The sequence below is a fragment of the Phyllostomus hastatus genome, unplaced genomic scaffold (genome assembly GCF_019186645.2).
Source record: "Phyllostomus hastatus isolate PE091 unplaced genomic scaffold, TTU_PhHast_1.1 phas_scaffold_93, whole genome shotgun sequence".
NCBI lineage: Eukaryota > Metazoa > Chordata > Mammalia > Chiroptera > Phyllostomidae > Phyllostomus > Phyllostomus hastatus.
This window is the reverse complement of record NW_025334042.1, coordinates 45,631,236-45,656,599: the sequence shown is the minus strand read 5'-3', so window position 1 is coordinate 45,656,599 and position 25,364 is coordinate 45,631,236. Positions and strand designations below refer to the sequence as shown.

The following is a 25,364-nucleotide window of genomic DNA, read 5'->3' as shown; positions in this document are numbered from 1 at the left end:
CGAAAACATTCCTCCTTATGTGTCAGAAGAACAAAGCCCAACAGGAGTACTTAAAAATGGCAGGTAAAGTTTTAAGGATAAGGACGGTTTTGTCGACTAGTCCCACTATGCACAGCCTACCCTTCACGTTTACACCTTATTTCCCCTCAGCCTAACCCTTGGTTTACATTTTAGTTGTTAGACCCTAACTAGTCCTTCCAACACTAGTGTACTCACCCCCCAAATCTGCCTGCCTTTAAAACAGATCTGGGGAGGGTGTAGGCCTTCCCAACACTTATACCTCATCTAAGCCTCCCCCTGAAACACCGGTTCCCACCTGCCACCTTCCATCTTGAGGCAGGTTTACTCCACACGCCCTCTATTCTGTTCACACCTCCGTTTTTCTGCAAGGTCTGTGCCAATGCAGCTCTCCTTGTCTTTACTCACCCAGCCCAATCCTCCTTTTAAATTTTCTTAAATATAACTTTCACCCAGAAACCTTGCACCACCAACTTAAATGATGACTTCACCTGTGATTCTTATCCTCACTCCATCTGCTTGCACTGAAGGTAAATGCTTTATTCCTTCACTGTGTAATTCCTCACTAACAAACTGATGAGACTAACCTTCTAGTCTCTTAAGTCATCATGTCCAGTGTCACCGATAAGCAGAGAAGTCATGAAGATGTACATGGCAAGAATGGAGAACAGACCTTCAGTAACTATTCCTCCTTGTTTTTCCCTACCAGAAGTGTACCACCACAGTGCACCACAGATGTGTACCTGGTCTGTCTTCTTCCTACGCTGTGCTTCCTATGCTGTGTATTTGCTGATCAGTCAGCAGATACTTACCAAGTGCCTCGGGTTTCTACACTGTAGTGTGCATTTGGTGCAGGTGTGAAAGAATGAGGGCTGGCATGAAACTGCTCACGACCCACTGTTTCACGTGAATGACAGAGCACATAATAGACCCGATAGCTCAGGCTAAGTCCTCTTTGACATGACAGCAGGATAGGTTCCACCACCGCTCCTTTAGCCACTTGGACGTTGCTGTTCCCACCAAGTTTATAGCTGCAAAGAGAGGTCCTTTCTCAATTTAAGTATAAACAGGTACCAGTTTTGATTTTATTTCATCGTATGAACACACATGACACATCAACATGAGAAATGCACAATTTAACCATTCAACAGCTTACCTTACTCCAAAAGAACACTATATTCATATTAAACATTTATACAGTCTTTCCACCTAACTTTACAAATGTCCTAAACCATTTCCCAGCATTTCTCACACAGAAGTCTAGTTCTGCTCTTCAAAATCACCATTCTGCATCATCCCAGTAGACTCCAGGGCTTCCCCTGGGTTCGCATGCTGAGGAGAGGCGGCCGCCCCGCTGCCTGCAGACGCCCACGTGCTCCAGCGTGCGCCTTGCAGGCTGCCCTTCAGCATGGGAGTCTTGATTCCAAGAACTGATTATTTGACATTAACAATCAAGGACTACAGGTTGTAATGTATGACTACATCACAGTCACAAGAAGGAAGGGGGCCATGGCCAAGAGAAATGCCAAATGATGGAGGGCGAATTTCTGCCCAGATATCCCATCTAAACCAAGTCCCCTATCCCTCCGGAAACATACTTAACATTGGAGCTATTGCTTTCATTTCTTAAAAATGTTCAGCAGCTGTGACCAAACTCTGAAAGCAGTGAGTTGTTACACATTTGTGTGTGTACACTTAATGCATCAAAAGTTACTGTGTGAAACCTTGAGAAGGTCTGGTTACATCCAAAATTTAAAAGTATGAAGAAAAACTAACTCAGATGACTTAACAGAACTTTTTCAACATGGTAACAATGTACTCCCTGTGCAGTTTACACTCTTTCTGCCTTCAATTTAAGCCCATATCACATAGCACGTTACCTGTGCATCAATCACCGGTCACGTTGTTATGATCAAGTCATGTCATTCTATGCTGGTTTTAGCAGTCACCATAGGAAACATTAAGTCACATCCTTGTCAAAAGACTGTCCATTTCTCAAACATAGAAAAACCTGAGATATGAGTCAGCAACTAGCTACACTTACAGTAAAGAACAATGGTAACACCCCACCCCCAATAGAAAATGCTGCTGACGTGAATTAAGGCTTCAAAGGAGGACCATACGGTAGGTGACAAAACCCAAGCCAGGACTTGAAAAGCAGATCTGTACTGTCACTTGTGTACTTGTTTTAATCGCCTACTTTTAGCCACCAGGACTGACCCCGCAGTGATAGCAGGTCAAGGACTGAGAGACTGCCACGGTCCCCCCCTCAGTATAGTGTGACCCTTCCACGGAACACATAATGGAGTGTACTTTCTGAGAAGAGCTTGGCTCTGGCTTCCCACTCTTCTCAATGAAACGAAATTTAACCACCTTCTCCTCACCTTCCTAATGTTTGGTTTTGAACATTCCTTGCTCACTAAAGCCTCTCTCAGCCTGATTTTAGCAAATCTAAAAGTCTAAGGAAATTATAGAAGTATCACCCTCATCACATGCTAAGGGGAAAATAACCATTGGGAAATAAGTTTCCTGCTTCTCCTCAGCAATTTTACAAACTTCTTTAATCTTTCTCCCTCTTGGTAGCTACCCTTAAAAGTCTACTTTATTGTTTTCACAAAAATGTATCTGTGCAATGAAGCAAATGGAAAACATCTGCTCTGGCTGAGAATTTGAAGGTGCTGCTGCTCTGCTCACAATCCAGATAAACTCACATCTGGCTTTAAAGCAAGTTAATCTTCATTTAAAGGATTACCAATCCCATTTTGAAGAATTCTGTGATTTATAAAGAGGGAGGCAGACTTGTTTAGCCTCCCAACCTTAGCTTAAGTCATTACCTGCTAGATTCCTGGCTGTTAAATTGAGCCCTAGATGGTTTCCCTTCTTTTTCTTCATAAAGCTGAGAAGGAAGGAAAATACCACCTCCATCCAGGCCCAACTGGAAATTTGTGCATAGACAGTTTGAATTGGTCTGAAAAGTGTGACTAGCTACCAACCTATTCACAATGCTGAGAAAACGGGCTCCCGGATGTGGTAGTGGTGAAAGCCCCGACTTTCTGTCTGAGGTACTGGGTTTGCTCTAAAGTAGATCTTGGCAAGGCCCCTAATGGTCTGAACAGGAGAATGATGCTCGAATCACTCAGCTGTCCAGTGATCTTGGATTTGTGCATCAGCTTTGGATGTGATCATTTCTCTTGGATTTACCATTAGGTTCTGTCCCTAGTAGGGTCTACCCACCCGACCCACAAGCTGGCTCAGTCTCAGCGCTAAGGTGCACTATGGAAGGAAGGGACAAAGACTAGTACTGGAGATTTCTGCAGCACAACATGAACACAGGAGGGGATTTTGTCCTCCAACACCAAATAAAACTTGACTTAGTAAGAACAAGAGGATGTGCAATTCACTGCATGGAACTGTTTTATCTGTCTACGGGAACTCGAGCATCTGCCCTTCCACTTGCCTTGAGAGAAATATTAGCTGGTCTCTCAAATGCAGATGTTGAGAACAATTGCGTTGATCCATCTTTTGCTTTTACACCATAGCTCCATTTTCCAAAAATATATATGTATGTACATATATATATTTCAGATTTACAGGGAATTTTTTGTGTGTGTGAACAAGAAAAAAACTGTCAATGAAGTCCCAAGTGTCCTCCTTCTCAGGAGACCTCAATGATTTCCATGCTGCCTGAGAAGCTAGACTGGCTGCCCACTTTCCCCAGCTCTTCCCGCGACCTGTTGTCTGACATGATGCCCTCGCCAAATTCCATCTGGCAGCTTCTGCGTTTAAACTGCTTTTCAAAGGGGCTCTCTTCATGCCAGCTCCGCCGCGAGTCAGCTCTGTCACTCGGCTTCTGCCGCCTGCGCACGGAATAGACTTGGTCACTGCACGTGGGCAGCTGGCTGCAGCTGTAGGCAGAGTAACTGGCATTGCCTCCGTAGATGGCTGAGGCGGAGTAGAAGTGAGAGGACTCCGTGGCAAAATACCAGCTATTGGTCAAGGAAGGGGTAGAGGTCTGGGGAGCCAAGATATCTGAGTGCCAGCCCTTGAGGCCCAGTCCAGCGGCAGACTTTGCGAGGTGCTGCTGGCTGGTGGAAAGGCCAAAAAGGAAGTTGGTATGGTAGTTGTCCTCCACACTCCCACTTCGATGAAGGGGAGACAAAAAGGACCTTTGGGTGGCACCACTACTGCTGGTTCTTACTGAATGTAATCGCTTGCTCTGGCTGTCTGAAGGTCTGGTAGTCTGCGGCTTCTTAGGGATGTTGGCTTCCTCCTTATCTGGGCTGGTTTCTGGAGTCTGCTCCGACACTTCCTCAACTGGAGAGAACTGGCATAGCTTGCTGGGCCCATCCAGAGTTGTGGAAGGTTTGTAGTAGTCCAGAGTATCTTCCGACGAGGAGAAACCATGCAAGGATGCTGCCATACTGGCTGAGTACGAAACTGATTTGATATCCAGAGAGAAGGAACGCTTGAGCTTATTGCTGTCTTCCAGCTTGTCTGAGGACAGGTGGAGCCCATTGAGTGCCTGTACCAGTGGGCTGTCCTCTAACAGTGATTGCTGTGCACTGGGCACACTGGCAGGATGCACAGGCCTTGGCCCTGCTGCCTCTGAGGTAGCAGAGTTGGCGCAGGGTGGACTGAGGGACATCTCGCTTCTCTGTCCACCCTCTGAGGCTGCAGGGACAGGTTCGTGCGGCTTCTCCAGGTGCAGCAGCTTGAGTTTGCTCTTTGGCCCTGATGCTCCAGTCTGGTTCTTAATTTTCTTCTCGTAGTCCAGGAGTTGGCCCAGAAAGTTGAAGTTTGGAGATATAGTAGGTCTCTTTTCTTTCACAAATCTATGAAGAGAGGAAATAAAAAAAAAAAACCCTTGAATTTTATGACTACTCTTTATCTTAAAAATATTAAGTGAATAAATGATAGGGAATTATTAGACATATCCTCCCAAATACCTTTGGAAGATCATTGTTTTAATTAGGGAGACACCTCAAGGTAGAGAACAGAAGAGCCTCTGCATTGGGGAGAGCTTTATAACATGTCCCTGGAACATGCCAGAAAGGGGGGGGGGGCGTGCCAGGTCCCCAAAAGCTCTAGTTTTACTCTCCTTATTTTCAAGGACCTAAAGCTTCCAATGCAATGGATGCAACGGTTCTCTCCTCACCACCAGCCCCCCGCCACGTGTAGCAGCTCCTTTTCACCTTTGATTTCCCATCACGCCTTCTCACAGTCCCCAAAGTGCCTCAAGACACTTCACATTTCAAATTAATGACCAAAAAAGATGGCCAGAGCATCGGAGCACACATTTCCAAGTTCCTTCTCTTTACTGTCCCCACATGACAGCTACAGTGGCCTGTCTGGGTGTGCCTTAGCACTATGCTAATGCTTTAAATCAAGTAAGAGTATTATCTCATTCAGTTCTCAAACCAGGCTATGTCAGGTCGGTATAATTATCCCCATCATATGGGGACCGAAGTCCTTAAGTGACTTGCCCCAAATCACACAGCTACTAAGTGCTGTGGCACTGGGACTCAAAACCAGGTCTAAGGTCTGTTTTTGTCACCATCATGTTAAAGAAGATTCATCAATCAACATTAGCAATAAACAGCTGTTATGTTTCACTGCAGAAATAAAGACACTTAAGAGATAATAGATACACCCTAGCGACCCCTGGCCCTCATGGATACTCTTCAGAAGATGCAGGAGTGAAACTACATGGAAAATTTACATTTGAATAAGTAAAGAGAAAAATAAAAAATAATTTCCTTGTATATCAAGTAACTTAAAGCAACTTAACAAAGCTAGAAATGACTGGCTCAACTGTAACAAGTATGAACGTGGAGTCCTCATCATAAGACTGTACTTGACATAAGGGTGCCTTTCCTCCTGGCTTCTGCGTCGCGCGAGGAACACGGGGAGAAAGAAGAGCCTGAAGGAAGGGTGACAGGGCTAATGCAGACACAGGGAGGACCCAACTCCTCCACCTGCTTCCTCAAACGGAAGCTGCTCAGGCAGCTCATTTCTGTTTTTCCCAATTTGAAAGAAAAAAGTCCCTAAACAGGCCAGCTTCATGCATCTCTATTTATTAATTCCTAATCACATGAAGACTAACCACCTCTATCCAATAAGACACGCAGAGAACCCAGATTCTCCAGTTACAAAAGAAAACCCCAGTCCTTGGCAGGCTGTTGTCACCTGCTTGCCCTCCATTCTGACAAAGTGGGGAGGGAGAACTCAGTCAAAATCACACACTGCAAAATCTGGGCAACTCCAGAAGTACGAGACTTTCACAGTGAAAGAGGTCTGACAAGTGTTAGTCTGGAGATATCTGCATGGGTTAGACTCCTTCCTTACAATGAAAATGACGAAGTTGGAAGCAAAGTAGAAATTCTATGAGTAGTTGCCCGGAGCTTTTTTCCCTCATATTTAATTAGAATAAATGATATAATTCCCAATTAGGAAAATATATAAATTCACATAACAGGATAGAGATCTGTTTGGATTTGCTGTTCCTGAAACATACAAAGTAGCTGAGGACACACCTGACACATGTCAGAGAATTCATGCTAAATTATAAAAATGCATCCTTCTCCAATCTTTGGAAAGACATTTAAAAACCCAGTCCCCTGTAAAGAGCATAACCAGAATAAGCATGATCAGCTTTAATTTGGTTACCACCCCCTCACATCTCACCATGTTTCAGGGCCTGTGGGGAGGCAGCCACACAGGACATGCTCCTGTCCTCACCTGTAAGCTTCATCCAAGGACATGTCCATCCGCTTCATGATGTAGGCAATGGCGATGGTGGCAGAGCGAGAGATCCCCGCCAAGCAGTGCACCAGGACACATCCGTTGGAGGCTTTTGCTTTTTCTGTATGAGTCAGATTCAAAAAGGGTCAGTGTCTTTCATCTGACAACTCCAAAGTACGCCTCATGTATTTACAGGTATTCCCTGTCAATATTCTTTTAAGGAGGAAGGGGGAGATGATCTCCTCACTGTTTACATCTAGGACAGTGAAGGTCCAACCATGTCAATAAGCAGTCTGCCCCTAACTCAGGTTGACTGACTCTTACGCAGTACTGTCCATCATGTATTTTTTGCGTTGTGTTGATAACTTTCCCAGAGTATACATCCTATATTATGATTACATGATTCTATTTGTTTAGTGTAGAAAAATTCAGAAGTACAGAAAAATGTAAAGGAAATAACATCCAAAATCTTAACATTTACCTAATACTTGTTTACTCATGCTGACTGTCACTTCAACTTTTTTCTAGTTAAGAGATAATGCATTTTTCCCAGTTTTTAGATATAGCTGACATAGGTGTACAACATAATAATTTGATATGAGATATTAAGTTTTTCTAAATATTCTTCATTTCAAACATGTGACATACATTACTCTTTCAATAGCAGGGAGGCAGACAGACTTAGTCACAGTGGTGTCACTTCAGAACACAAAAAGATGCCAGGTCAAGCCACTTTTAAAATGCTGACTCGTAGAACCTGTAGTATCCCTGTTTTTCATCAGGAGACTTTTCTATATGTCATAAAGTGGCTTAACTTTATTTGCTGAATTTAAGAAGAAAACCAAAACATACTATAAATCAGGCTTAGAATGTCACTTAAGTGAAGACCAAGAGAAGTGTTACCCCTTCCCTGAGATCCAGGAGTTACTGTCTGATTACATGATCTTCACACCCATAACGTGGCGGAATGACTCTCGGGCACTCGTCAGAGCCAAGAACCAAGGCAATTCAGCAGACAGCACTGCCATCTCTCACTGCTGAGGAGCTTCAGCAGCCTTCTTGTGGGAGTGGGTGGAATGATCCCACACAGCCTGGAGGCAGCAGACACTGTACCAGCACTGTGACTGCCTCGACACTAAATGACTACATGTGTGCTTGCCGTGAGCTGCTGCCCCGGAGCTCAATTCTTCCCTTTTCATTCCTGCTTTAGTGCATACTACCGAACGTGTACCAACCTTACATTAAACTTCTTGTGATTAACAGATATCCAAGGAATGGGCCCTCACAGCTGAATAATGCAAGGCTACTCCAATCTTACCACCTGTTATAAATATTACAAATCTCTAATGTATACGATTATTCATTATGTACAAAGCACTACAGGGGTTTTGAATAGTATGTGAACAACCAAGCAGCTTCCCTTTAAATAGAGAAATTAGACACGATAAAACAAAGGAATACAGAGCAACACTGACACTAGTAGGTACTATATAACCTATCACACAAACCCATGTTCTAAAGTCCTGTGCCTTCCTGGGCCTGCACAGTTCTCTTCCTTCTCTCAGCTGTACAGTGGTTATTTAGCCTACACTGCTCTTAGGATTTCCCCTTCACCTTGGCCGCTAAGAAGCTCAAAGCTAAGCTTTTCAGCAGGTAACTGTAATTCAGACTTCACTATACCTCTTATTACTTGGTTCCTGCCCTTTTCTTCCATTTTAATGTGTACTTCTGTGAATATGTGTATTTTTTCATCTCAATCTCTTACTGTAAGCTGCTTTAAATTCTCATTGGAAGTAGCCTGGGTTTAAAATTATTTTTTAATGTTGACAATATTCTCTCATTATTTTAAATAATTATCTCAAAACTAGATTACAAGGACCTAGAGGGTCTTGTTTCTAAAATTCCCCGCAAAGGACTTAACACTGGTCACATGGTAAATACTGGCTGGCTAACTGATATACATTTAAAAAGCAATCTTTATTTTAAAAAATTTGAAAAAGGTTGGAAAAATATTTTAAAAATCATGGTAACAGATGTGTTAGGATATTGAGGTTATAGGTTTCATTTTTCCCTGTTTTACAAATTTCTTGCACATCACAGTTTTTACAACTCTTTTGAGGACGTATTTTTAAAAAAGTGATTATACCAGAGTGGGGTTCATTACCACATATTTCTTGGCAGGACTGAATGCTAAACTGAACCTTAAAGCATAGGAAGTAATACACGCAGACCCGGCAGGGAGGAGGGAAATGTGTGCAGGAAAGCGCTATGGGGACAAACTGCCCCGAAACAGTCTGCAGTGGCTGGTGCTCACAAGCTGCGCAGGAAGTAACCAGAGAAGAGGTTTCGCAGGAGGGGGCAGGTGCTGGAGGGTCTGGGTCTGTAGGCTAAGGACTCTGGGGCAGTTCAGGAGCCTCTGCACTTTCCTGAATGAGGAACAAGATGACATTGAGGGTGGAGACGGGCAATCTTAGAAAAGCCGGTGACAACCACAGCAATTCAGGGGTGAAATCAGTTAACAAAGGCTGAGAAAATGACAGATGTAAAGGGTAAGGGGGAACCAGTGAGGGCACCAAGTTTCAAAGGCTAACAAGAAGGTAGCAATAATGAAGGTTACAGAGTACAGCTCTAAGAAAAAAGGACTCATAATAATTTTTAAAATAGCTACTATTTATTAGCCAGGCACTTTGCAAGGTATTTTACATACACTATCTATTTTAATCCTCACGATATCTCTATGAGGTAGATACATTATCTTCAGTTTCCAGCTCAGGAAACTGAGGAACAGAGAAGTTTTAAGTAACTTACCCAAAATCACTTAAGGCAGGACTAAAATACAGTTTGGCTCAGAAGCACATGCTATTCACCTCCATGCAAAGTCATGAGTTTGGTGTGGGTGAGGTGGGGCGGTGCCAAGTGAGGAGGGAGCCAGAGGCAGTGCAGGAGGCTGGCTGGGCCTGGGGGCGCCCCATGAATCCCCCCAGCATGGACAGGCGAACCACACTCACTGCTGCCTTCATTAACTACAAGTAAAGGCCAGCTCCACAAAAATCTGAGCCCTCTCAAGAAGCCCAGAAACTTACTGAAATTTAAATAATAAAAAACCTAGGAGTCTACAAGTTACTAACTCCTGGCACAAGGGCATGCCTCCTAATTATATATTCTGCCATGATGGATCATGGCTTCAAAACACCCTGCCTAGCAGCCATAGTGAACAAGGGCCCGATTCCTATATTGGGCTGGAGAATTCTCCCTGAATTCTCGACGGGATGAGGATGGTGGCCTTAGTACACAGTGTCAAGCAAGTGAAAATATTTTCAGATACTACAAATAAATTACCGTGTGTGTGTGTGTGTGTGTGTGTGTGTGTGTGTGTGTTTCACCAACTGGGAACACAGTAAAGTTCCTTTTGGATGAATTAAAAGTGGCAGGATGACACCAGCATCTCCCATGAAAGAAGAAAATAAGTCGAGGGCAAAGCTATTCACATTCTCTCTTCAATTAATGCTCCATAAGCTCAGACGTTGTCACGACTTAATGTGATCAGGTTCTCTGAAATAGATTCTGAAATTGCACTTTTGAGCTGAGATCAGAGCCAAATGTCTCTGGATCAATGCCATGGGCAATGAGCACATTAATCATAACTGTTATCTTTTAAAGAGGCAAAAACTAAATGATATGCTGAGTATTTCCTACAAGTACAATGGGGGATTCATTTTAGGAGTTTTGTTTGTGATTATTTAAATGTGAAATAGCTAAGCTATTTATCTTAAGATGTTTCACAGATGCATCCTAATTAAAGATGAAAATTCTTCGGCCCTGGCTGGGTAGCTCTGTTGGTTAGAGCATCGTCCCAGAACTCCGAGGCTGTGGTTCGATCTCCATCAGGGCACATACACAAAAGCAAGCAATGAATGCATCATAAATAAATGGAACAACAAATTGATGTTTCTCCCCAGTTCCTTTCTCTCTAAAATAAATAAAAAATTTTTTAAAAAGATGAAAACTCTTGGCAATCTGGAATCTTAAAAAAAGAGAACTATTTCAGAAATACATAAAGTTCTAAAAACATTATCTCAAAAATTCCCCTCGAAGCCCTGACTGGTGTGGCTCAGCTGACTGAGCACCAAAGGGTCGCTGGGAGTGCATAAGAGGCAACCACACATTGATGTTTCTCCCCCTCCCTTCCCTTCTCTAAAAAATAAATAAACCTTTTAAAAATAAAAAATTTCCCTCGCAGATGCAAGTATATATAGTGAGAGTCTTAATTTACATAATTTCACTTTTTAAAAGGAATTAGTTCTTTTTTAAAAGATCGCAGTTAACCAACTCAGAGTATTTAATTACATAGCGTTCAAATTTGTGTGCCTTGTGGGGGAGGAGCAAAAACTCCTCATGTGGAACACTGAGAGTCGACCCTGTTACGCTACTCAAGAGCAGCAATGTCTCTCCTCTGTTCCCCACTCCCCCCAATACCACACTGCAAACACACAGCACCAACTGACTGCAGCAGGCTGGACCCTGCGGCACCGACATGGCACGACAGCACCTGAAGCTGCGAGTCGGGCCGGGGGTGGAGTGGCTCCAGGACTGACATCATGGCACCAGTCAGATCGTGTCACAACTAACACCAAAGAAATGAGCAACAGGGTGTGTGTGAGTGTGTGTGTGAGTGCGAGAGAATTTTACTAGATCCACCACTACTTGAAATTACTGGCACATGGACTAAGGCTCAGAAATCTGTGACACAACAACTTTGAATGTAACAGGATTTGACTTTTCTCTGGGAAAAACACAGCAGCAAGGCAAAACAGTTTAAGGAAAGCCACCCAAGTTTCCAAAGTATTCTACAGGACTTGAAAAAGTGGGTGAGAGATGGAACCCCGAAAGTCTGATTTCTGAACACTTGCAGACACCCGACCACAGGTCCTATCAGGCTTAACCTGGGCAGTGTTCAGTCAGCTAGAATGTCACATGGCCAGTGCCCTGGGGAGCGTGTGGCACGCACATGTCGCCCTGGCCACTAGATGAGATGAGCAGCATCGTGTGTTGTCTCAGACTTTTGATGTCTCTGAAACAGGCTTCCTTCTCTAAAGAAAGGGAGAGGGAGGGAGGGAGGGAGGGAGAGGGCACACCTACACCAGAGGACTTCTAACATTACTTGAGCTGCTTACCAATGAAATCAACAGATCTGTCCAACCACGGCAAGATTTTCTCACAGAAGCTGTCATTCACAGGCACTCGCAGGAAGTGAGACTCGGGGATGAAGTCAGGCTTCGGGCAGGTATTGCTGGCGTTTAACACGTAACCAATCCCATTCTGTTGCATCAGCTCCTGTGGAGGGAAAGAGTAATTAAAATGACTAATAGCATACGAGCACAGTTAACAGGGCTAATTAACAGGGCTGAGTGCTTCATCCACACTTTGGATTTCATCAGGTCCACACAACCTCCAACTCCCCCAGCGTCGCATGGACACGCGCCCTCCGTGCTGCTGCTCTCGCTGCTCCGGTGCTTAGCAGGTCCTGTTCCTCTTCTGCTCTAAGTTCACCTCGCTGTGAACTCTTCCCCGCTGCTCATAATTAACCAGTGCATTCTCTGTCCCTCCAAAGCACTCTGTTCACACTATTAGCAAAGCATGTAGCATACTATGTTATAATTAGCAGATAATTCTCGTCTGCGCTATTAAGCAGTGAAGTATGAGCTCTTGGACTGATTCTTGCTTGTTTTTCTACCTTCAGCACCAGGCACACAGCTGCGTTCAATACGTGTTTCTTCAGCTACGCCCGTCTACCATCTCCCAGGCAAGCCTCCACGACCCGCTGCATTTAGTCATCCATTGCTGCCTCTCAGGAAGTGTTCTAAACCTGAAATAATTCTCTTAAAGCAACTCTGGTCACTTCTTCCTGTTCTTGTAATGCTGCCTCCTCTATAAACCTTTTCCAGAGACCTGAAAGACAGTAATTTTCTTCCTTTTTTACCCTCCTAAAACTTGCCAATTCCCCAATCCCTTCATCTGCCACATATGGCACAATAAGTAGACTTTATTATAGATAAGATGCAACCCCATCTCCACTGTGAGATGGCAAGGTCAAGAAATAGCCTTTGGAACTAGGGGAGCTTCTGACAGTGACCGACCTGTAGCTGTGCCCAAGCCCCAGTCCTCTGATTGCCTTGGAGGTTTCTGTGAGACTAATAATCAGGTGGCGAAGACCTTAATGGTGTTTACTACTACAGCTTTTAAACTCTGTGCTTGTAGCAAAGGTCACGTCTGCTTTTCTACGCTGAGATCACCCACTACCGTATCTCCCACGTAAGAACAGGGTCAGGCAAGACTGACTCAACACCAGGTGTCTATCTGAGGAGACTTATCTGAGTCTTATCCCCCACCCCCAACTGTCGCCTCTCCTGCAGGCAGCAGGCACCACAGAGCTGGCCTTTCTGCCACGTGTACTTGGAGAGCTGCTGTGGCAGGCTGGGGACGGTTACCAAGCACACGTTCCCTGGCCTCACACTGCCTGCTGCCACCGCCACGCTGCACTGTGACGCCGCACAGGCAGCAAACGTGGAGGGGGCAGTCCTGACCTAATTTAAGAAACATCAATAATCCAAGCTTATAACACTGTTTCTATCTCAAAAGTATTCTTCACTTATAAAGCAAGGTACTATAAAAGATGCATTTAAATACTAGCTTTATTTTATGTAAATGGCAAAGGGGTAGGGAAAGAGACATTGAAGTGTTGAAATGGAGTGATAATAATTGAAACAAAATGAGAAAGAAATGGAATAATTTTACTTGATTTATAAAAATTTTACTTTCAGAGAACTATTTGCTAAATCAATGTATCCAGGTGGTACCTGAAAATTCTTTTTGTAATAACATGGGACTTAATAAAACACAGTCAATTTTAAAAACAAAAAAGCAAACAAAAATTCTAAAATGTCACCATATAAACTATGATTTGGCTACTGAATTAAATACCACAAATATGTACTCTCTCATCTGGATTTGTAATTACTACATCTGTGGAAAAAGTCAGTTAAAGGAGAAAATGACATATATGTACTTGAAACATTTTAACTCAAAACCAAAATAGTGCATTAATCTGCTAACTTCTGGTGCAGGAGGGAGCATGGCTTTTATTTTCACGGGTTTGCTGACTGGCATTCATAGGCAAGTCACAACCACATGCATCTACCACGTATATTTCCATTTCTCTAATGGTCAAGAACTTGTGAAATGATATCAGAACAGAATCTTTCTAGATCGTAACTGTCTCCTAAATATTTTATAGTTGCCTTCCTCCTACCTAAGTTAGACAGAAAAAAAATGTAATGCAATGTGTCCTTCCTGAACCTTTTGAAAACATTTCACTTAGGTCACAGAAAAACAACTCTCTTCCCGCATTCATATTTCACTGGTGTAGGTAATACTTTAATGAATGTACATAATTGTAAAAACAAGCGCACTGGCCTAAACAGGTTTGAGAACAAACACAACTCCCTCTGGCAGCGGTGATGGTGGACGTGCTGCAGCCAGGAGCCCCGTGCGCCCTTAGACGGGTGCTCGACCGCAGAGGGCATCAGGGCAGAGGCGGCGAGCGGCTCGGAAGTCAGTTACGGTTCCTGCTGAAGTTTCACATAACTGTTCCTGCTCACTCCATCTCCCGATTGTCCTCACGTGCACACAAGTGGCTGAGAGGGCATCTCCGTCAACGTTTCCGACAATGGAACTGCGTCGGCGCCACAGTTATGAAGAATGGGTCTAACTATGTTATAAAATAGTGGTTGCTTTTATTCATAGATGGATCTCAATGACTTCTTGATAAATTCTGAAGATATTTATGTTATTCATTCAGTTGTTCCAGTACATTGTGTAAAACATACACAACTGAATATTACCTAACCTCCCTCAGCTTTAGCTTCCTCACCTGTAAAACAGGTGATATACAATGTTATGTGCCAGTTATATTTCAATTAAAAAGCTTAGAAATCATATGGTATATGAATTATACTCAGTAAAGCTGTTATAATGTATATTTTTCACTAATTCCCCCCGAAAGCCTATAATGTATATTTTTCACTAATTCAAACTGTCCTCTCTCCTAACTGGCCGTAAGTAGGGAAATTACACTGAACATAGCAAGCTGGAAATAAAAAAGGCTCCATGTGGCAAGGTACAATAGATTATGCCCTAACATTGTTTAAAAATGGATTCTGGTTTCAATATACAATTAAGAAAACTTTTAAAAATAATATCTGTGAATCAAAAATAAGTCTTAATTTTATTATGATTTTCATGCACTATTTTTCCCATTAAGTTTCTTTCTCCTAAACCTAAATACACTTTCCCCTGTAGTTGAACTGATTTTTAAATATGGACTCTATGATCTGTTGATGTACACTGTGGAGTAACACACGGAATACAGATTAATATACAGCCCTAATAAAACTGCTGTATTTGGTCAAGCCTCCCATGTCCAGCTATGCTGAAAACAGAGATCCTGTAAAATCACCACAGGCACTGCAACTCTAGATAATGGAATTGTAATTTTTCTTTTGGAAGTCAATTCAATGAATGATTTTGCATTTACCACTCCTTTTGCCTTCAAAAGTGACCTTAACTCCTAATTCCTCCACCTGGCCTTCCTCAACCAACCACACTCACGGTATGTCTGTACCACTTACCCTACATTTTGGTACAGTCCACCTTGTGATGCCAGTAATGAGTATCCCTAGAAACCAGGCACTGGACTTGGTGCTTGGCATATGTCATTTCATCTGAACCTCACGTGAACACTGAGAGGCAGGCATCATTACGGTTTGCAGGTGAAAAAACCAAGATTCGGTAACGTGGCTAGAGTGATATGGCCGGTAAGGTGGAGCCCTGGGATGCAACACTGCCCACTCCGGCTCCCAGCCACTACGCTGCCACGCTGCCTCAGTGTCGGGAGTTAGACCGTCAATCACCCCGTCCTGTGAACTGCTGCTCAGTGAACACGTCCGGTCTAACCAATTTGTGCACTGTGTGGTATTCTATACACAGTAGACACTGAATAAAGGCTGTATTTTTATCGATAATTTTGAGGACCTTTGACTTCCTAGGTCACAGGGAAACCCTGAAAGCAGCATATACTGTGTCTAGGCAACTGCCTAACTCTTATAAGAAAACGACAGAGAAAGAAGCAGTAGTCCCTGTGGCGGGCAGACCGGTAAGGCAGCACAGTGATGCCAATTTTGCAGGAGCAAAATTTCAGGCTAAGAGACTGAAACCAGAAGCTACGCAAAGAGCACCGGCAGCACACTGTTTACAATGGGGAAAGGGGATCCGCAGAACTACTTGAGCGAGGAGGCTGGAGTGGCTCACCAGATCCAGTTCTGGCTCGGTCACTACTCAAAATGGGTAATTCCATCATACACTTTGTGTATTTAAGTGTGAAACAAAAGTCCCTATTTGAAATTTTAAGTGATAAGGGAGAAAACCGATCAAAAACTTTGGTCTTTCACATAGTAACTAGAAATTCTTGCTCAAACCCCACTCAGTTCTGATGTGAACTGGGCACCAGCAAACCACTTGCAGGGGAATAAGCTGTTCCTGTTCCAGCTCGAGTACAAAGGCTAGAGGACAAAGAGCAGGCTGAGAAACAAAAGTACAGTTGTGAGGGAAACAGAAAATAAAAGTGTTCTTTTTGCTATCAGTGACTTCCTATGGCCTTTTACACACAGCCATGTCTTGGAAACATAAGTAAAAACTAGTACACAAGGGGAGTATTGGCCTGCACTGTCCAGGGTGGTAGCCACAAGCCTCACATGGCTGCTGAGCACCTGAGATGTGGCTCATCCACACTGAGATGTGCAGTAACTATCAAGTACACACCAGGTTTCAAAGACTTGCAACAAAAAATGTAAAATAATTCAATAATTCTTATGTTGATTACATGAGAAAATAATATTCTAAATATGTTGCGATACATGAAATGTTATTAAAATTAATTCCACCTGTTTCCTTTTACTTGCTTACGAAGGCTACTGGAAAATTTGAAGTCACCTATGTGGCTTGCGTTATATTTCTCTTTGACAGTGCTGGTATAAAATATGATATGGAGCCCTGGCTAGTGTGGCTCAGTGGATTGAGCATCATCAGCCTGCGAACTGAAGGGTGGCAGGTTCAATTCCCAATCAGGGCAAATGCCTGGGTTGCGGACCAGGTCCCCGGTTGGGGTGCGCAAGAGGCAACTGAACAATGTTTCTTTCCCTCTCTTTCTCCTTCCCCTCCCCTCTCTCGGAAAATAAATAAAATCTAAAAAAAAAAAAAATGATATGGAAAAAGGGAACAAAAATCTCAGTTGTGATTCAATAGACTGTTAAAATTTCTTAGTCCTTCACAACAGCTTATTCTAAAAAGCTCCTCTTTCCAGAAGATGGGCGCTTCTGGTTTCACAGAAGCACAGGACTTAAAGCCAGATTAGGCCTGGTTTTGAGTCTAATCTCTGTCACTCACCAGCTTTGAAGTCAAGGACTTCCTAGCCACAGTGTCTTGGGTAAATGACTTAACTCTGGGCCAACCTATCTCCTAATGCTATTATGAGGGCTAAATGCATTAATATAAAGAGGCTAGCATTTTAAATGGTAAGTATTACAATCCTCCCAAGGAAATTTCTGTTAACATATTTTGGTGTCACTTTATTTTTTTAAAGATTTTATTTATTTATTTTTAGAGAGAGGGGGAAGGGAGGGAGAAAGAGAGACAGAGACATGTCATTGTGTGGTTGCCTCTTGTGTGCCCTCAACTGGGGACCTGGCCCATAGCCCAAGCATGTGCCCTGACCGGGAATCAAACTGGCAACGTCCTAGTGTTTCACAGGTTGGCACTCGATCCACACCAGACAGGGCTTTTTTTTTTTTAAAGGACTAATAAAATTAGTGGTCTTGTGGGTGTTGTTTTTAAAGATTTTAGCTTCTAGATTTTAATCAAAAGGAATGTACTATTAGGGAAGATTATAAAATCTTCATCTTTGAAGAACTTGAAGAAGCATATTATTTTCCTGGGAAGTTTAAGTCAGAGAGCAGAGAGCTGAGCAGGAAGATCAGTTTATGCTATCTGTGAGAGAGAGGCCAATCTGTTTCCAAAACTCATCATCAGGAAATTCATCTGACATCTCTGGAATACTGATTTCCTCATTTACAGAATGACGGATGAGTAAATGATCTCCGAAATCCTCTATCACTAAGATTCTTCTCAACACTGAATCTGGAGGTTGGGTGTAAATTTTCCATGTATCAGTTTCACAGCTGTCCAGCCTACCAGTGCATTCCTATTTTTCACTATCCCCCAGCCTACATGTTCTAATAAAGAAGCTTTCTGACAACATTCCATAATAGCTCCTTGCCCAAGTTCTTTCACCCATGAACTGCCACAAACTCATTCTTCCCCCACAACCTCTTCTTCCCAATGCATCTATGTATGTGCCCACTTTGGTAAATGGTCTCCCTCAACTCCAGGTTCAGGTTTAACTGCTCTCACCTTGAGGGCACTCATAAGGTTAACTGACACATTTGCAAAAGGTATGTAGCAAAATGAATGTGCCATTTAATTTCATGTTAAACGTAACCAAAATGACCTGTAACAATATTTGTGAACTTGCATCCTGGCTGACTGGTTAAGTTTTACTGGGGTAACTGTGCACAGGATCCCTAGCTAGGAATTTTAGCTTATTTTCTGATCTGAGGATTAAAGTATCTCCAGCTTTGCCCGAGGGAGGCATGTGACTTTTAGAAATCAATTTTGCTTTCTGTGACATAGTTTGCTTATCTCTAAAAGAGAATTAATAATCATCACATGCTCAAAGGTGACCTCACCAGAAAGACTCCTACAAGCTTAAGCTATCACATTTCAACCAAGCAGCTCCCGAGGTAAGAGCTGATATATTAACAACGGCGTCAAGGCAGAAGTTTTGAGAACAAAAAAGAAAAAAATATGAATGCCTCACTGCATCTCAGTGATAGAGTATTCTTCCCATCCCCCACCCCCTGAAAAGCTGGCTTCCCCCTTGCGAGAACAAGCCAATGGGGACGCTTCTTTTACAGCCAGCACAATTCTTTCAGTTCTTCAAGGAGAAAATGTTAAGGTGCTGCCTTCGTCTAGGAAAGCAGCACTTGTAAATCACCAACAGCTGAATTAATATCTTTGATTGCTTTTTCAACTAAAGGTGATATAAATTAGAGTTTTTAAAGAAAAACCACCTTTCTGGGCACTGAGAGCATTGTTTTCTAGCATGACTGGTTAAGAGGATATGAGCTAGGGAAGCAGAAAGATTTCAGTTCTCCTACTATTGTCATGCTTGTACCGTCACACACAACAACAGCCTCAACAACCAGGGTCCTCTGCTGCGCATACCTTGTATAGCCCATGTCCCTTCCAGCCAGAATCCATGCTGTTCCCTCTTCTTTCTCAACCAAACTGCTCCAATGAGCTTCCGACAGTGTGGCCTGCAGTGCACACTCTTATCCCTGTCCTGATTGTCTTTTTACTGCTGCCCCTCCCCTCCAGCCAGCAAGCCGCAGGAAGTCTGTCCTCAATCCAGACCCAACCCCAGTCCCTTTCCAGTGTGCTGCTGTAAACAAATACATTTATTAGCATGAGGTTGGGAAGCATGAGCCTTCCTGAGTGTGCCCAATTAAAATAGAACAATGAATACACTAAGAAAATAAGGCTAAACTTCTGAAAAATCCTATCCTATTCTAGGTCTCTTGGACCTATGAGGAGCAAGCAGATATGACAACAGTTTAGGTTTCCTGTCGCCATTATTACAACCAAACAAAACAGCGCTCCAAAAGACAATGCAAGTGCTCACCAGGGAGTCACCCTGAGGACAGTGAACATTCTTCCTGGGAGCCAGGTGTGTTTGAAATGACAGCGGACAAGTGATCGTTATTTTTCCAGCTATTAACAATAAATCCTGAAATGAAGGACATTTTCAAAGCACCCACCTTGTTGAGGACATCTCGCTGGCAGCCAAGATAAAGATTGGGAAGAATTCGCGTTGGCCCAATGTTGGCAACAGGTAAGCAAGGCTGAGAAATGCATGTAGGAACCAGGGTGGATTTTCCTTCACAGAGGCCAGGGAAACAACGGGAGAACTCGGCAAACCCACCTAAGGACAGACAGGACAAAGTTAGGCCAGGCACAAAGGTGAATGAATATTAGCCTCTGTGAGCTACTCCAATGAAATTGTTTAAAAAGAAAAGTCATCATGGGGACGTGAAGTACAGCATAGGGAATACAGTCAGTAACATTCTAATTAACTATGTATAGTGTACGATGGGTGCGAGGTTTATGGGGATGACCACTTAGTAAGTTATATAATGTCTAATCACTGGGGTGTACACCTGAAACTGATATACTGCTGCGTGTCAGCTTTAATTGAAAAATTTTAAAACTGATATAAAATAAAAGGAAAAATCAAATGTGGTACAACTGAGACTAATACAAAAAACATTGAATGTAAACTATAATTTAAAATAAAATAAAAAGGAGAAAATATTAGGAAAATATATATATTTATTTTTATCTTACCCTTTCCAATATCAAATCTTATGTTTTATAATTTTCATAACATGTAAGTACAGCAGTACATGAATGCAATTTATAAGCAAGTACATTTTAAAAGAAGAAAAAAGAAATATGAAATCCCGTTGACGCACGTGCACACACCGCTCTTCCTGCCTTCACTGCTGACTGATGCATCTGACACATGACCCAGGGCCAAGTCTTGGCTTGTGGGGCCACAGCAGGGACTCGCAGGCCTGGAGGGCCCTGATCCAAGATGACTCTTCCCTTTCTCACTCTCTGCACATGTCCTGCAACATCTGCTCCCCGCTCCCCTACCCGTGAGTGCTCGTTGTGGAATGTAAAGAGGATTCAAGGTAAGGAGCAAGTAACCAAGGCAAGACAATTATCCACAGAAGCAAAATGTGGACATAAAAAATGTGAACTGGGGTCAGACAACATTTCTTCAAAATAGAATGTTGATCAAGTTAAAAATCTGCCTGGAATTAAGTTTAAATCTTCCTACTATAGAGATTTTTCATGGCAAAGGTATCAGAAACATACTCAGCTCTACGTACAAATCCTGTCTATGTCAAGTCCTGGATTCCCCAGGCAGGCAGTTAGTCATGGGCCCCCTAGTTGCTACCAAGTCCTGGGGTCTCCTGTTCACTTTGCAGAGCACTGTAAGAAGTGCTGACAGACCCTAACTGGTTAGGGTACATGCAGCTTTGTGGCAAGATTCCTGGACCCAGATGATTTCCCTTCTTTCTAGTCCTGTTCTTACAACGACCTGCTCCATGACCTTAATTAAGTCACAATCTTGCCCTTTCTTAACAAGGAAAACTCTATCCAGCCACAGAGGCACTCTCAGTTCCTCTGAGGGTGGACAAAAGGAGAATGTGTAAGGTCTTCACTGGGTTTCCAATCTAAATATCCTTTGCTCTCTAAATCCAAACCCAGCAACCAAAAAGATTCTGATAAACTGTCAGATAAATGTCTTGCTATCCAAACCTTCACTACTCACTAAGTTCAAACTCAGGAGCCAAAGATATTTGGATCATAGGAAATACTTATATATTTTAATACTATTTAATTAAAAAACAACTAACATGTTAAGTCTAATTAGAAGGCAGGGCGGGCAGCACCACTTTTACCTCTTTAATCAAGCCTTAAACAAGATCGTAAAACCTCATTAAATATTTATGAGATCCATAAAGCCATCTCCTTGAGTTACATTCTACTAGTATTCAGTCCCCTTCCAGAAGGCATACAAAACATGACCTCAAAAACTGCCGAAGTGTGGGGAGAGGGAGAGAGTGCCATCTCACATTATCCCTTGGATTATGTTCAACTCAAGCATAACCTGTTAGACTCCTGTGTCTACTGCCTGTGCTCCGTATAGGTGCCACAACGCAGCCAGCTAGGATGGCAGGAAGTCAGTGATAAGTAGGCCACCTACAAAATGCAGAAGTGTGCATTCCTAGCCTTCCCCCTAAGTGTCTGCACTGTTTTCACAGAAGCAATTTGCTTACTAAAGTTGTTGAGGTAACCTGATGGGAAGAGTGGGTGGTGCCGTTACAGAAATCCCCAATTCCTTTGTGTGACAGACGAGGCCTCAGGATCTGTACCTGCACATTTTCATGAAACCATTTCCAACCAGGATCTCCAGCTACACAAAACTCATTACTTCACACTGTCATGCTCTCCACTCATCCAGGAACACCACTCCCCACTCCACCACAGCATACAAATGACACTCAAGCCCCGAGGCCGAGCATCAGAGAAAGAAAGAACACTGGGCTCCTAAACCCAAGTTCATATCCTGGCTGCACCACGTTCTGGTAGTCTAAGTTGGGCAAGTTATTTAAGCCCTCTGGTTATTAGCCTTCTTATCTACAAACAGGGATAATGGTCATAGCCACTGCACTGACCTGCCAGAAGCATTAAATTAGTGAATACATCTGAGTGCTTTGTGCTTGGCACACAGTAAGCACTCTAACAGGCATCAGTAATGATTACTTCAATGCAGTGATCATACATTTAGGACGCAGCCTTACCTGTGAGGCCTTCCTCCAACCTTTATCTACACCTGGTTGTTTTAATTTCACTGTGTTACGATTCACCAGAGACACAAAGTGGGTGGGGGGCGGGGGGAAGAAATCCTTCTAAGGTTACATTTCTCAACTGTGCTCCAGAGCACTGGTGCCCTGCAGGAAGTTGACTGACGAGATATTGGTCCAAAAAGTAAGACAAATACGGCATATCGCATGTCCCCAGGAGTGTCACAGCACACATTAGCATATTAAAGGATATTAAAGGCTCCAAAAAGTATCTCCAAAGAAACTTGTTTAATTTCATTGAATTCAAATAGTTTCCCAAACTTATTTGATTATGGAATCCCCCTAACTCATCCCTCCTTCTAAATGTATAAAAAGGTTAACAGAATGCACACATAGGAAACAATATTATAGAGCCACTGCACCTACTGAAAAAAGTCAATTAGAATGACTATACCTGCAAGTACAATCCGCAGACACACTCAAAAAAGGGGTCAGCCAACACTGGCATATGTATGAGAGTATCACTGTTTAGGATTCATAATTTTGTTTCTATTGTTTTGTTCCTTTTCAGCCTCTCTAATTGCATAGTACAGTTATCCTCCCCAAGTAGTTTTTGTCCAAATGTTAAAGCATCTCATCCTTCTTTGCCTACCTTGCACCTACTCAACAAAATAACTGTCAGGCACTATTTTGATTATAATTTAACTGTATGAGTTTAAATTTTAACTTCTATTAACTTCTGTGTTCTGATGTTTCTCTGAAGAACCGTTCCATACTTTTTCTCCAATTCTGGCTCTAAAACAGTTCATGGAATGGTCTCTCACTCACATTCAACAAAACAAGATTCCAATAAGTGTTCTCAGAGAAAAGAGAAATAAGACCATACAAGGAAACTGCTTAAATTGCATTTTAAATGTATAAGTAATCATACTCACAAATAATGTAAGCAATTAGAATTATCGGACATTTACTGCGTGACAAGCATTGCTCTAAGCACTTTACAAGTATTTATTCAATCTTTACAACTACCCTATGAGTTAGGTGCTGTTACTATTCCCATAGTACAGATATAAAAAATAGAGGTTCAGAGAGACAGAGGGTACTAACTGGCAGGGCTGGGATATGAGCCTCTGAAGCCTGGCTCGAGACTGTCCCCTCAGCTGTGGTGCTGCATCACTTCTTCAGACACTGTGGGCTCAACTCTCTCTAGGACACAGGTGGCAAACACAAGGCCCTTGGGCTGAATCCGGCCCTCCACCTTGTTTTATCCGGCTCGGCACTTTGTTTCTACCTGGCAGTAGCACTGAGCTCTTACTTAACTGTGAAAGAGGAGTTACAGTTATACAGTCCTAAAATTGCATTTGGCCCTTTGAAGGCAACCGCGAGGCTGATGTGGCCTCTGGTGAAAATGAGTGTGACACCCCTGCTCTAGGATGTGGGACCGCCCCGCTGATTCCCACAGAGTCCTCCCCTCACCAGCGGTGGTGACCTGCCAGGTCTCAGGACCAGGCTAAAAACAGCCATGGGCCTCTCCCAAAGTGATGGAAGAGACCTGTTTCCCCAAAGCCATATGGTTTCAAAAGCTTCAGTGACAGAAAAAAAAAGGGGAAAGGAGTCTGACAGGAGCCCAGACACAAGAGCCTCTTTAAATGCCCTTCACGTGGATTACTTGAAACACAGTCACCGGTCTGTTCAACATCACAGTTTGCATGCTGGCAGTGAGGCTGAAGCTATGTCTTGATGGCTTTCAGGCCACCCTCAGAACCACTTTCAGAGGGGATGTGATTCTGCAACCACCATAACTGCGAGTCAGCCTGCCTGGGCTCTTCCAGGTCCAGCTCCATCATTAAGTAGTACAGTGATCCTAAAGCACTTTAACTTCAGTGGACCTCAAAAGTGAGTGTGGCTTCTAGAAAATTCTAAGACAGAGAACAGAAATAAATGAAAGAAGAAACCCATATTCAACCCCAAAACAAAACCCAAAAGGCAAACAAAATAGCAATAACACTGTAAAACACATTATAAAACAAAAAGAAACCTATTTTTCACAAATTTTTTCAATGAACCTCCAGCACAAACTGGAACAGCCTTAAAATATTTAGCAGATTTTATTGAACTCGGAGCATTTACTTGGTGTTCAGTCTGGCTTAAAATGTCCCAAACCATAGCACATAGTTGCCTACAGAAAATGCTACATCAGGGCCCTGAGCAGGTAGCTCAGTTGGTTAAAGTGTGTGGGATACACCAAGGCTGCATGTAAATACGAGAAGCAACCGATTAATGCATAAATAAGCAGAACAACAAAATGAACCCCTCCTCCCCCACCCCTCAAAACAATTAAAAAAAATTTTTTTAAACCACTACTCTCAGCCAAAGGGCACATTTTCCCTGATCTTTATCTATGACAATGTTCCACTCTGCTGACATCCTCTTTCACTGACAGTTTTTTCCATTCACTGACCTTTCATTCATTGTTGTACTCTGGTGACCCCAGTTTCATTTCATTAATTAACAACAGATGAGACACTGCCTGATTTCCCCAAACCGTTGAAAAACTATCTGTGGTCTCATCAGCAACTCAGCTTTGAAATATGTCTAAAATGTTCCTCTCCTCTTACAAACTAAACCTAAAGAGAAGAAAAGCACAATTCATGTAAGTAAACTTTTCCTTACAAATGGCTGACCCGAAATAAAGAGGCATGTTATCTACCCCACCACAGCCCCGGGCCGCGCTCCCCCCGCCCCGAGTTGGATTGCACTACAGAAGACACAACGGCAGCTCATCACCCTCCTTTGCTGAGCGTGAAAAGCGGTACTGGGAAACCGATAAGCTTCTTGAAAAAGTTTTAAAATATTTCTAAAAAGTTGTTCAAGGACTTCATTCACTATGCAGTCTTGCCAAGTCCCTTCTATCCCTGGATTTGACGCTGTTTATCATCTGGGAACATAGGAAACAAAAAGTCGTACAGCCCATTCGTGCTCCCCTGAGCTAGACCT

At 42.9% G+C, this 25,364-nt stretch overlaps 1 protein-coding gene across 1 annotated transcript in view; it reads right to left on the bottom strand.

Moving 5' to 3' along the window:
* Positions 1 to 1,083: 1,083 nt before the first annotated feature.
* The window catches only part of DUSP16 (dual specificity phosphatase 16), a 77,908-nt gene continuing 53,627 nt past the window's right edge, over positions 1,084 to 25,364 (bottom strand). The window contains exons 5-8 of the mRNA XM_045829430.1: positions 19,749 to 19,912; positions 11,934 to 12,093; positions 6,757 to 6,880; positions 1,084 to 4,850 (exon numbers count right to left, since the gene is read on the bottom strand). Of these exons, the coding sequence (XP_045685386.1) occupies positions 3,674 to 4,850; positions 6,757 to 6,880; positions 11,934 to 12,093; positions 19,749 to 19,912 (1,625 nt within the window). The 3' untranslated portion in view covers positions 1,084 to 3,673. The remainder of the gene's footprint in view (positions 4,851 to 6,756; positions 6,881 to 11,933; positions 12,094 to 19,748; positions 19,913 to 25,364) is intronic.